Consider the following 13,258-nt stretch of genomic DNA (forward strand, 5'->3'; position numbering starts at 1 on the left):
TCATGACCCATCCCTCCAACTCACCCCAGCCTCTCACCTCGAAAGCCTCCCGATGCCTCCTACTTCCCGATGCTTCAGGTCTTAGCTTAAAGATCACCTCCACCACCCCAGACCCCTGCCACCACTTGCCCATCCCCAAAGTCAGGCTTGTCCCCCCTGGGCTCTCATTGCCACCGTTCAGATGGCTCCTTTCACCCATCTTCCTCACTGGACCTTGAAGGCAGGATTACATCTTACTCACTGGATGCCCATCTTAGGCCAAATATTTCTTCAAATAGTGGCATACGCTAAAACGCAGAAAGGAGAAATCAGAGCCATCGGACAGGTTTATTGAGCTGAGCAGTTTTCCCACAACCCAAATGGCTTCTGGTACAGGCTGTGTGACGCCTCTCTGACCGCGAGGCCCCATCGCCAGATCGGGACAGGTTAACAGCTGTTGGCGCTGGCGTGCGAGTTGGCATCAAGCTCCAGCCCGCCTGGCTCCGCTGGTGGGCCCATCAGGCTCTCTGGAACGTCTGCTTGCACACTTGGCCCTCGCAGAACATCTCCTAAGGGTCGGGAGGAAGGGAAGAAGGAAGGAGGTGACTTGGCATGGGGTCCGTTGTTGTTCACAGCTCTCTGACCCCAGATGTGTGGGCGGTTTTCTCCCTGACACCACATACGTGCTGTCTTTCCCAGCCCCCTTCTCCAGCGCTGACACCAACCGGCGTCCAGTAAGTCACCTCAGTTCTGACACCAACGACCCAGAGTTAATGCAGGGCCCACAGGTTAAGGGCTCCCGGCCCCCACTTCGGACGTCCATGGCAAGTCCCAGGACACCTATACTCTGGCCAACCAGTTTATAAATTGGGGGTTCCCATGACTCCCTCCTTGGGTTCAATAATTTGCTAGTGTAGCTCACAGAACTCAGAAACACTGTTCAGTCATATGTACAGGTGTTTTATAAAGGTTACAACTCGGGAAGAGCCCAATGGAACACATGGATGGGGGAGGTACTGGGGGGGGGTATGTGGAGCCTCCATGCCCTCCCCAGGAGTACCGCCTCCCAGCACTTCAGTGTTTTCACCAACCGGGAAGCTCAGATTTAGAAATGGTTGCTTAGGTTGAGCTATAATTTGTACGTATCTCCGTGGCCTGGGGGATTGATACACCCTTTTGGAGGCAAGTAAAGCTTCACAGTAGCAAGAGGCAATGAGGAGTGCGCCCCCCACAGCAGCGATCCCCTCTGGAATTCTTCCTACGGGAATAAGACCCCAGACGCCGAAAGCTCTGCGTCCATGAGTTTAAGCAGCAGCAGCAAACACCCTGAAACCATACTCTGGACACTTTGAAGAAAATGTTTTACTAAAATGAGAGTTCCTCAGCCCGGTGGAATGTTATGCAGCCAGTTTGCTACCTTAATATATATAATGTTCGATTACTACATGGTGACTTCCACAGGAAGGCTACTTAGAAACCCGGAACACGTCTTTGTGTTAAACGAAAAGGCAGAGCGTTCCGACAGAGACTGGAAGGTAGCGGGCCAAGGGGAAGGGGCTGGAACGACGGGGCTGCTGGTCACTGACTCCTGTTTAACGTTTTCTTCAATATGGTATCATCTCACTATACACAAGAGCCGTGTGGCGGGTACCAGGTGGAGCGTGTCGCCTTCGATCCAATGGGTCCAGCCTCTGTTCTTCTTTTCGCCCTTCTGGACACAGGTGAGTCTGTCATTGTCCCAGGTGACCAAACTCTGCGTGACGGAGGGGAGAAAACATTGCTTTGTTCTGGCAGTTAGCCTGGCCTAGTACTAAGTAGAATGACAATTAACCTGGCAAAATTAAGGGCCTATGTTATGCGCTGCCAGCGTGGCTCAGCGGCTGAGCACTGACCTAGGATCCAGGAGATCGGGGTTCGATTCCCGGTCAGGGCACATGCCCGGGCTGCGGGCTCGATCCCCAGTGGGGGGCGGGCAGGAGGCAGCTGATCAATGACTCTCATCATTGATGTTTCTCTCTCTCCCCCTCTCCCTTCCTCTCTCTCTGAAATCAATTTAAAAAAAGAAAAAAAAGAACCTATGTTATTACTTTAATTTTTACCTTGCATTTTCTGTTATCCAGGCCTTTGGTCTCTTCATCGAATTCTTCTCCAACTTTAAACTGAACAAGGTAGTTCCTCAGGCTGCTGTACGTGTGGATGGTAAACGAATCCCCATTTTGCTCAATCACTTTCTGTGGCTTCAGCAACTTGGCTATCTTACGAGTGGCAAAGTCAATACCTTAAAAATAAGTTTAAAAAGAAATCTCAGCTTTCACCAGAGATGCAAAAGCAGAGAACTTGGCAGCTATCCCCAAAATCATTGCATTGGACGGCTAGTGTTCCTTTTACAATGTCAATGTCATTTGCTGCTGAGGTTGGATCTACCGGGAAAGCAATCCTGGGCTGACAAGGGAGCATGAAAACCAAGGGGACAGGGCTCAGGCCCCCAACCCAACCTGAATCACAGCAGTCCTTCCCTTTTCTGCTTCATGTATTTACACTTCCAATTACGACAGAATCTGAACAGTTTCTGAACAACAACTATTTCAAGAAGACACCCTCAGAAGCCACCGCCATCACGCACATAATTCTATTCATTCAGGAACCTTGAACAAGCTTTCAAAAGGAAACATGGGACCTGAGATCAGGGGTTTGGTATAGGAAGTGGATTTCGATCCCACGTCTCCTTTTATTAGCTTTGAGCACGTTATGTGGCCAGAGGCTGCAACTGCTCGCTCCCTGTCCTTCAGGATTTTATAACCAAGAATGAAGGGGAAACAGAGTAATCCAACCCTCCCTTTAAAAGGAGAATCTGCTCCCATCGACGGGAAGTTGGAAACCACCTCCTTGAACCTAAACGCACTTGGATTATTTGAATTCTGTGCCATAAAACCCTCTATATGCCGTGTGCTGACTTTAAAAATAATCTGGATGCAGGACATTGAATAATTCACTAAAGCACTTTGCTAACTTAAATGTTTAACTGGGACAAAGGCCTCAAGCTCTGCTTTTGGCCAAAAGCAACAGATCACCTGGTTGTCTTTTCCTCCCAGCCAATGAACAAGATAAGGACACTGTGGTTTTTATTACAGGAGCCATCTTTATCCACCTGAAATATAAACCTCTGTGTTTAAGAAAACACTTTTTAGTTTACTGTGCAAAGTCCTAAGACACGGCTCAGAGAGGAGAGAATGCTAACTCACAAAACGTGAATTGAAAGGGCGCTTTCATTTGCCCTGGCTGTGCGGCCTGTTGGCTGGAGCATCACCTTGTGCACCAAAGGGGGGTTCGAGTCTCGGTCAGGGCACATGCCCAAACTGAGGGTCTGACTCCCGGTCGGGCGCAGGCAGGGGGCCACCAATCGATGTCTGTCTGTCTGTCTGTCTCTCTCTCTCTCCCTTCTTCTCTCTAGAACTGATAAATAAATTTGTAAAAAAAGGAGCTTTCATTTTTTTAAATGAAATATAGGATTTAGTGTAGGTTTTCTATCCAAGTCTCCTTGTAATTCTTTTTTTATCTTTGGTAATTTTTTATTGTGGGAAAGACACTGATTTTTACCGTTTTACCTGTTTTTAAGCATACAGTTTGGTGGCATGGTGCAGCCACGATGTTAGGCAATCGTCCACACTGTCCATCTCCAGACTTTTCTCACCGCCTCAAACAGAAACTCCGCACCTGGAGGCTCGGGGCACGCGACCTCAAAGCGTGGCACCTCCACGCGGCGACTGATTCAAGCGGAAGGCGCGGGGGGGAGCGGCGGGTGCGGGAAGGGCCCTCCGGCCTTCCCCCGACGCGGGTCACAAAGCCGCCAGAGAGGTGCCCTCCCTACAGCAGGAAAGGGCAGCCTCGCCGTCACCAGCAAGGCTCACGGAGAGGATCTGGGGAGCAGGTCTTGGTACCTTCCTAAGTCTGCTGGTTACCGGTTAGTTCTAAAATTCTATTTGTTTTTCAACTCTGCTGATGTTTCTTTTAACAGATTCTGATTCCCTGCCAAAATTAAGCTCAGCATAACTGCTTATAGTCTATTTCTGAACATTCCAGTATCTGGAGACCCTGTTTCTGTTGTTTATTTCTATTGATTCCTACTATTGGGTTTTTTTTTTTTTTAATAGCTTTACTCACGTATACTTGATATATAAAAACTGCACATACTGTATTCAATGTGTTCAATTTAACGAGTTTGGACACATGCAAATAAACACCTGTAATACCATCACCACAACCAAGGTAATAGATGTGTCGGATGACACCTCCCAGAGTCCCCTTGTCACCGGGGTCTTATCTCTTATGTACTTGATAACTTTGATTGGTTACAAGACATTGCATTTGAAAAGTTATTTGTAGAAACAATTAAGATTTTGCATGTTTTTTTCTCCAAAGGAGATGTTTTTTAAAAATTGCTTTTCAGGGCACTATCTGGAAGCACCTTAATTCAAGTTCATGTCTTGAGATTTTTCTGGACCACAGCGATGATTCAAAGTCCACCCCCAGCCTGTTCAAAAGCTGTTTATTTCCAGGTCTCCCTTACTTCCCTGGGTTAGCTTTTCAGACACCTCGCCCAAAATAGGTATTCAGAGGGTCTCCACCCTTGGCTGACTTGGGAATCCAATTTATGCCCCCCTAATCTCATGAAGCTCCCCAAACTGCAGCTTAGTCTCACGAACACCCTGACGGTAAGAGCCATCTGAAGTGCTGGGCTCACATCTCTGGATTCTTGTCTTCCCCCAGACCTCAGCCTGACACCTCTTTATTGTTCCGGTAGCTCTCTGTCTTCAATGAAAGTTGGTACAAATATATTTGCCACCACCAGAAGCAGAAGTCCTCATGGACGGTCCAAGTGTTTCTGTGTAAGTCAGCACTAGAACATATTTAAGTAGGGACAATAGGTGTTCCAGCATTTATATTCTGCACGCTGTCCCACCTAGGACTTGATATACCAACGAGCGGCACCTCTTCAGTTTCCATTTGCATCCGAAACACCTGGGCACCTGGGTAGGCAGATTCTGACCGCACAGATCCGGCTCTGGGCTGGCACACAAGAGTCCGATCTGAAGAAGCTCTTGCTGCTCCTTGAGTGAGGAGATCCTAGACTCATCTGGTCCCAAGCCCCTTATTTGCCCAGGGGACAATGGGTTGACTATGGAGCGTGTGTTCTTTGGGAAAAGTAAGCATTAATTCCTCCTTATGAATCTCGAAATGAGAGTCGGATAGAAGGGTAGCAGAGTTTGCCAGCCCAAAATATGCCAGTTTGCCACATTGGTTCTTTTGAGCTAAAAACCACTGGGAAGAGCAGACAGAAGAAAAGCTCTCTGCCCTCCTCCATGTGCCTAAGAGCAGGGCCTGAGTTTGTAAAGGTGCCCCTGTTTGTACACCCAGACCCCGGGTAAGATCCTGGGACTGAAAATCTTTCTTCGTAAGCGGAGGGCAGGAGAGACCGAAGAAAGGGGCTGGCCGCTCCAGCCAGGTGATCAATAGAGTTTATTAAGGGGAACGTACAGACGAGGCCCGTCCTGGGCGGCTACAACATGAGATGGACCCCTTGCTGCTTGGCCGGTGAGAAGTGGGGGACAGTCGCAGGAACTAGGATGCGAACGCTACCAGGTTCCTTTCTGGCCCAGTCCGGCCTGCAGGACAGACACCGGTCACCTCATGGCACAGCCTCCCTTCCACACGCGCCCCTCCCATCTGTACCGGGATGGACAGGAGTTAGGGAGCTGGGGAGACGGCGCTGGACTCTTAGCAGCCTGGAGGCGACACTAGAGGAACCTGCATCAGGAACTTGACTAACTAGCCCTTCGTTTCCATTGGGTTTTCCCAGATGCCTGCATTTACTTTCCCATTAGTTGCCCCCGGGAAGCTCCTTTGAGGCCCTGGTCCCCGAGCGCTCCCGTGCGCATGCACAGCGACTGTGTTCAGCTTCTGCTTGTCCGCCTCTCGGGACTCTGTCCTTTCTTAGTCTAACTTACAGGCCCCGGCCAATGAACCAGAGGGGTAGAAGGAAAATACATTACTTCCTTCCCCGCAAGGTTTTGTGTCTATAGACATCAGGTTTCCCTTGCGGAACTCCAGACTCCCCTGCTCGGCGTGAGGAAGGGAGGGGAGGAAAATGCTACCAGGGGCTCAGAGACCTTAAAAACACACCACGGGCCACAGAACCGCACATCTGAAAATGGTCACAGTGGCCAACGTTCGGCTACACGCATTTTACCACAATAAACAAGTGGACTCTCGGCTCAACTTGGGGATGGGGAAACTGAGGCCCCGTGTCAGTAAAAGGAGGCAGAGCCAGAGCACCCCCATATTCCCAGCAGCTCTGGCCCCTCTGTCAAAAGTGCCACCAAGCGGTGTCATTCGGCCCAAAGCACTTAGCACACAGTAGGTGCACAGATCCACCAAACCTGAAGAGTGGGACAAACTGGGGAGAGGCAAGGAAGGAAAGCCTTCTACCGTCAGGGCGGGAAACATTCGTCACGTCCCCCCAACCAAGCAAGGACCTTGGGGGGACCCCCGCAGCCCCGACACCCCCTGCTGGCCGCTGGGGCCCCTCCTCCCGGCCTCCGAGACCTGGCTCCCTAAGCGCCCCAGGCAGCCGGGCGCGGCCGGGCGGGGGCAGGGCGCGCGGGGGAGCAGCGTCTAAGGGGCCTGGGTTCCTGGACGCCCCGAAGTCCTAGCGGGAAGCAGTGGGAGTCCGAGAGCTAAAGATCTCGAGCGGCTCCGAGCCTAGCGGGCACCGAGCCGGCTGGGGCAGGGGGCCCGGCTCCCGACCCTGCGCCCCGGGGACGCTCCAGGTGGACGCTGATGCCGCCGACGCGGAGGGGGGTGACCCCTGGGGGCGCCCCTGGGCTCCAGGGACCCCGAGGCCGGCTGCCCAGAGCCCCGCGTTAAAAGCCGGGGGAGGGGCCTCAGTCGGGGCGACCCACCCGTGGGAACCGCGCGCCCGAGCCCCCCGCGCGGGTCCCGCCAGCCCCCGCACCTGCGCCCGGCTAGAAGCCCGCCCGGGGACGGGGCCCTGGCCGCCGAGGGGACGGGGTGGGGACAGGTGGCAGAGACGGGGCGACGCTCGGATGGGCGAGGGGCCGGCGAGCTGGCGGGGACGGCAGGGTGGCGAACAGACGGACAGACTGGGGGAGGCAGACCGACGTGGGGCCAGGGGGACGCGGGAGACGGAAGAACAGGGGGGGCCGGGCAACCGGGGAACGAGCGGGCGGGCAGGTGGACCACCCGGGATGCGGGACAGACTGCGGGACAGGCGGACGGCCGCGGGGGAGACGGGCCGCCCGACCCCGCGCCTACCTAGGGCCAGCATGTAGCCCTCGAAGTTGTCGCTGCTGAGCAGGTTCCAGGTGCCGCTGAGGTCGGCGGGCATCGCGCGGCTGCGGCGGCGGCGGGGCGCGCGGGCGGGCGGGGCGCGCTCGGCCCTAAGTGCGGGGCCGGGGGCCGGGGGCGGGGCCCGGGGCCGGGGGCGGGGCAGCGCGCGACACCCCGTGTCCCAGAAGCCGGGTCCCCGCGGGCTGCCGGGGCCGCGCCCCTGGAACCCCGCTGCCCTCGGGCCGCGCTCCTCCCTCCGCCCGCGTGGGAAGCGCCAGCCAGGGGTCGCCTTCCACTTCGTGGCATTAATCGCTGTGATACAGGAATAAACCCCACTGGGGGGGGGGGCTCAGCAAACGCAGGCTCGTTTTTCTTAACCTATCACGCAGTCCTGGGCCAGCTGGCAGCTCCGCAACAGGCAAGAGGCTTCTCTGGGATTCTTGCGGCCCTTTTACATTTTTTTTAAAATCTGCACCTGAGGATACAGTTTCCATTGCTTTTCAGAGAGAGTGGAAGAGAGAGAGAGAGAGAGAGAAACATGGATGTGAGAGAGAGGCATCCACACCCTAACCTGGAGCTGGCATGGAGCCTGCACCCCAGCGGGAATCGAACTGGGGACCGTTCCGGCTCTAACCACTGAGCAAACCCTCCAGGGCCCTGGTGGTCTCCCCCCGCCCTCGCCTCAGGGTCATGAGTTGGGTGTTGCATTTGCAGCCAGGACGTGCCCATGCAAGATGGGAACCGGGAAGGAAAGCACCACCTGCCAGGGTCACTTCAGATTTTTCTTTACATTCAATGGGCCAAAGCTGTGTCATAGGCCGCTTCCAACTGCAAGCAGCCTGGGAACCTAGTCTCTAGATCTAGTCTGGGCAGTGGAAAAAGGCAGAGGAAAAGGGAGGCTGGGAACTGGGGGGGGGGGGGGGGGGGGGCTAACCGGGAACATGAGCCACCAACGCCACCTGTGTAGGCCGCCTCCAAGATTTTATGTCCATTTCTGACCCCTCCCATGAGCTCTAGACTCAGATATAATAACGGCCAACATTTATTGAGTGATTACTATGTGTATCATCATTTGTCACAAAATCCTACTTCTCCGATAGTTACTTTGTTATCTCCATTTGACAGAGACAAACACTGAGACAAAGAGAAGGTAAGTAACTTGCCGAAGGTCATAGTGTTGGGTGAAAGAGTCTGGATTCAAACCCAGGCGTCCTGACTCCTGAACTCATGTGCCAGCTCTTACTGACTATTGATGGCTCCACTTGGATGTCTTAAAGGCATCTCAAACTTAACACATCCAAGACAGGAAGCATCAAACAAAGTATTCTCCACCCGGCCGGGTGGCTCAGTGGTTGAGCGTGAATCCATGAAGCACGAGATTGCGGTCGGGCTCTATCCCCACTAGGCAGCGTGCAGGAGGCCGCCGATCAATGACTCTCTCTCGTCATGGATGTTTCTCCCTCTCCCTTCCTCGTTCTGAAATCAATACAAACATATTAAAAAAATTTTTTTTCAAGGGCAGAGACCATGCTCATCTCATTTACCACTGCAGCATCCCCTGGGCCTAGCACAGCGCTTGGCAAGTGTTCCATAAATGTTTGTTGAATGAATGGCTACAACCTTTTCTAAAGGAGAAATGCCGTTTTTATTGAAAAAAATAGAGTGGCATTGCCTTGCCCTGCCCAGAATGAGACTGTTGATTCTTGTAACTATAAGACATTGATTCCTTTCCACCCCAATAAATTCAATAAATAAAAAATTAAATTTATAAAAAGAAAAGAAGACATTGATTCCCTTGGTGGAATATGACAGGCTGTTTTCAAATCCTGGAATTAGCTATACCTTGCTAATGGGCACAGAACTATGAACTCTGACAGATTTCTGGAGCACGAAACCTGTTTAAATTCCAGATGAACAGGAAGTGAAGAAATTGTACTTCCCATCCTTAAAATCGTATTGTTCTAAATCTTGGCCTGAAAATGAAGGTCACAGAAACAACTAAGAATGATTTTAACATTTGTGCTGGTTGGTGTGGCTTTTGGCCGGCCTGGGCAAGGGCCATGTAGTAGGGATAGGGCTGAATTTCAGTTGAAGTGGCATTAACTGGACTGGCCCATGGGCTAAGGAGTCATTTTCTCCCCTACAATTCTAAAATCTTTCTGCTAGACAAGGTCAAAATTGTCTCTGGGAAGGAAAGAGGGCATACATTTGGCCAAATTGGAGCGCTTTCTTTCCTTCCACTTGATATTAGCAAAGTAAACCACAAAATTATAGCCAAGGTGAGGTCCTAAACCTGGGTACAAACACTGCTCCTCCTAGACCGTAATGGATGGGAATGGATGAGGGGCACTAGTGGGGGAACCACTCTTCTGTCACTTGGTGGAGCCTGATACTGGTCCAGCACAGAATGGTGTGGACATCATGGCGAACCTCACACCATCCATGCCTCCCCTCCCCAACTCAAGGAAGCAATGCCATCAAGGAGCTTGGCCCAGGCCCAGGGGAAGACCATGGAGTTCAAGGCTAAGCCAACCGCAGAAAGTCTACCTCCTTTGCCAGTGATTGATTTTAAGGGACAAGCAGGTTTAAATGAATCTCAGTTGGCCAAGGAGATATGAGAAGTTGGGGGGGGCTGCTGAGAAGAGGCTTGATTTTAACGAAGCCGGGGAGTAGAGGGGTGAAGAGCCGGGGTCCTTGATGACACCACTGATTCACTGCACCCATGAACCCTGAGTCTCGCCTGCCCTCTGGCTGCACTTCTGGCATAAATGTCCTTATTGTTTAAAACACGTGGAGTGGAGCTTCCTGCTACAGGCACTAAAACCAAGGGACTCTTGTCCACTTGAGCAGTTTATTGGCCTTTTCCAGCCTGTCTGAGGGCACAAGACAAGCTAATTGTGGCTCGGTCCTGAGCGTGCTTAACTAGTGTTAAATAAATTACTTGTACTGCATGAGCACCGTTCTCGCAACCAGAACGGCGTGGCCGGGGGCTCAGGTCTGCCTTGGTGACACCGATACTTTCAGCCGCACTCTTATACAGCCTATTAAGCGAAACTTTGGCCCCCAAGAATCTTGAAGAAGGGAAGTTAGGGCTGCGCTTCCGAGAGCTGGGACAAAGACCACGGGGCCCCTCAGCCCTGCCCTTCCGTGCTGCGTCGCAGAGGGAGAGATGCCAGCGAGGCCGCCAAAATCTGAGGGTCTTGGTTGTGCTCGCTGATTTCCCACAACACTGTTTCCTTGAGCTCCTGAGGCAGGCTGAATAGGACCAAATGATTTTTTTTCCCAAATCTCCTTTTTCTCATAATTCACACACACACACTTTGTAACTGTGTGCTGATGGAGGTCAACTAGACTTACAGTGGCGACCATTATGAAACATACAAATATCGAAACACTGTGCTGTACACCTGAAACCAAGAGGTTATATGCCAATTGTACCTAAAAAAATCAAAATAAATCCTGAAAACAAAACAAAACACAGCACCCCCGCTCCCTTGACTGATTTGGGTTTCTCAGTCCCCCCTGCTAGCCTTTAGGACAATTGTTTTCACGGACAGATTGGTCGCAAGCACGCCTCACCCTGAAGTGTTTGTAGAGGAAGTTACGCATCTGGGATTTGCTTCAAAGGTTCCAGCAAAACAAAAGCAAGGGAGGGCGCAGATGGAGCGAGACCGGCAGGACTTACGGCGGACGCTGCGTGGTGGCTTCACAGGGGTTCGTTCTACTATCACTAGTTTTGCTCATGTTCTGTATTTTCCTTAATGTTTGAAAACGTCATTTTTTGTCCTGTTACCTATTAGTTCAAACAGTTTAACTTGAGTTGCTGCCCCTGGGACAGCCTCGGGCCCGGTTGCCCGTCCTGCAGGGCCCAAGGGGACAGGGCGCTCATTTTTCGGAGCCGTCAGGAGTGGTCCTGGAGAGCCCTTGCTGGTGCTCAGAACACAGCATTTTCTTCTCCCCTAGCTGTGGGCAACCTGCCCCAGGGGCTGGCTCCTACTCGTGCCTCCCCTTGGCACTTCACGTCACGGTAATGTTCCAAGACGTACTTCCAGGCCATGCAGAAGGGAAGGGACAGGTGGCAGCTCAGAGCGGTGAGAAGCCAGTGTGAGTGCCAACCCTCCGTCAGGTAGACAACGTGTCACAGCTGGAAGGGGCCTCAGAGATCATCAGATTACTTTAGAGAAAGGGACAGAGAGTCAAGTGACTCTCTCTGCAACCACCTGACAGGCATGCCTGGCACTAAGGCCCGCCTCCCGGCTGCCTCACTGGCACCGTTCCTGCGTGCTGGCATCATGGGACGAGATGGGCATTGGGGCCTTTCCTTTCCTTTTTTGCTGCGGCTCATGTCACCCCCTCCCTCTGGGCTGTCGCTGCCCTAGTTCTAAGGTATTGCTAACATTGGGCGAGTTCGACTGGGCCCTTCTGGGTGGACTGAACACATCGGCCATCGCCATCGGACTATCATGCTGTTGAGTTTTATCTACTTGGACTCATCCACTTAGGGCAGGTGAAAATTTCAAGGTTTGGCTAGAAAGTTCTTTGAAAAGTAACACATCACGTAGAGTGTGGAGGGATTAAGAGCAGAGGCTCTGAGACTAACTGCTCATTCAAGCCTGTTTTGCCACTGACACCAGTCACCTAAGTGTGCCCAGTTCATGAAACGAGGCCCTCATTAGCTCATGCCCAGCACACAGGAAGTGCTCAGTAAGTGTTGGCATTATGAAGCTCAAACAGTGTCATAGGTAAACGAGGTGGTTTCAGGGATGGACCCGTTCGTGCCACAGGGCACATTTTAGATCAAGAGGCCTTCGGACACAGTTAGGAAAATGGCAAAGGAATGGAAGTCCCGTGGCACCCAGAAATAAGTGTTAAAGGAGCTCATTTCATAATACAGTGACTTCTGGGCTCCCAGAGAAGTGACTCAGAGGTTGGGGTGGAAGACAACAGCCTTCAAATTAGGGTGCTTTCTTCTACCCAGTGGTGAGATCCTCACATGGCAGAACAAGCAGCCTCTGATGCAAGATGAGCCGAAATCACTTCTTTGCTTCAATCTCTATACCCTCATCACCAAGGAGAACCCACGTGTGGTGGTTTTTCTTTGAGTTTCCATAATGTGACGGTTATTTTGTTAGAAACATTATATACACCCAAATAGTTAAACAATACAAATGCACAAAATGCAGCTTCTGCTGAGCATGCTCCTTTAAGTTACCTGTAATATCCCTCCTCTTAATTTCCTTGGCTAAGGAGACTGGTCTAGGCTTTTCTCACACTGCGCCTTGATCATTAGGGGATACTGAGTTCTGGGGGTTGGAAATCTGACATGAAGGTGCCAGCATGGTGGGGTGGGGCCTCTCTTTGGGGGTTGCAGACTACTAGTTGTATCCCCACATGGTGGAAGAGCCCCTCCTCTTATCTAAAAGGTTTGCTGTAGGGGGGAATGGCTCAGCATGGAATCTAGATGGCTGCCCTCTGGCTCTATCCCCCAAGCCAGTGTCTCTGGATTCTCCTCACCCAGCTCTGGTCCACTCTGCTCTCCCTCCGCCTGAGCCCAAGGTGGTGATGCTTGATGAACCATCATCCGGCATGGACCCCAGCTCAAGAAGAGCCACCTGGGATCCCTTCAGCAGTATAAACAGGATCGTACCATCTCAGTGGCCAGCTACTACATGGATGAAGCTGACATCCTGGGTGACTTTGTTATTTTGTTAGAAACATTATATACACCCCAAAAGTTAACAATACAAGTGCACAAAGTGCAGCTTCTGCATTGCCATCATGACCAAGGGAACTCTGCAGTGCTGTGGCTCTTCAGTCTTCCTGAAACAAATATATGGTCTATCTCCCTTTGATCATTCTTAGGATATTAATGCCTTAATAATATTCTTCTAACATGATTTTAATTATATTTTATCTATTACCACCCACCCTC

At 51.8% G+C, this 13,258-nt stretch overlaps 1 protein-coding gene across 1 annotated transcript; it reads right to left on the reverse strand.

Moving 5' to 3' along the window:
- Positions 1 to 310: 310 nt before the first annotated feature.
- Positions 311 to 7,407, reverse strand: RBP7 (retinol binding protein 7). Its single transcript, XM_081144951.1, has 4 exons — positions 7,312 to 7,407; positions 2,079 to 2,257; positions 1,631 to 1,732; positions 311 to 548 (listed from the first exon to the last, which is right to left on the reverse strand). The coding sequence occupies exons 1-4, from the start codon at positions 7,382 to 7,384 to the stop codon at positions 498 to 500; spliced, it is 405 nt and encodes a 134-aa protein (XP_081001077.1). The 5' UTR covers positions 7,385 to 7,407; the 3' UTR covers positions 311 to 497.
- Positions 7,408 to 13,258: the final 5,851 nt, after the last annotated feature.

Source organism: Miniopterus schreibersii (assembly GCF_964146895.1).
Source record: "Miniopterus schreibersii genome assembly, chromosome: 8".
In the NCBI taxonomy this organism is placed as follows: Eukaryota; Metazoa; Chordata; class Mammalia; order Chiroptera; family Miniopteridae; genus Miniopterus; species Miniopterus schreibersii.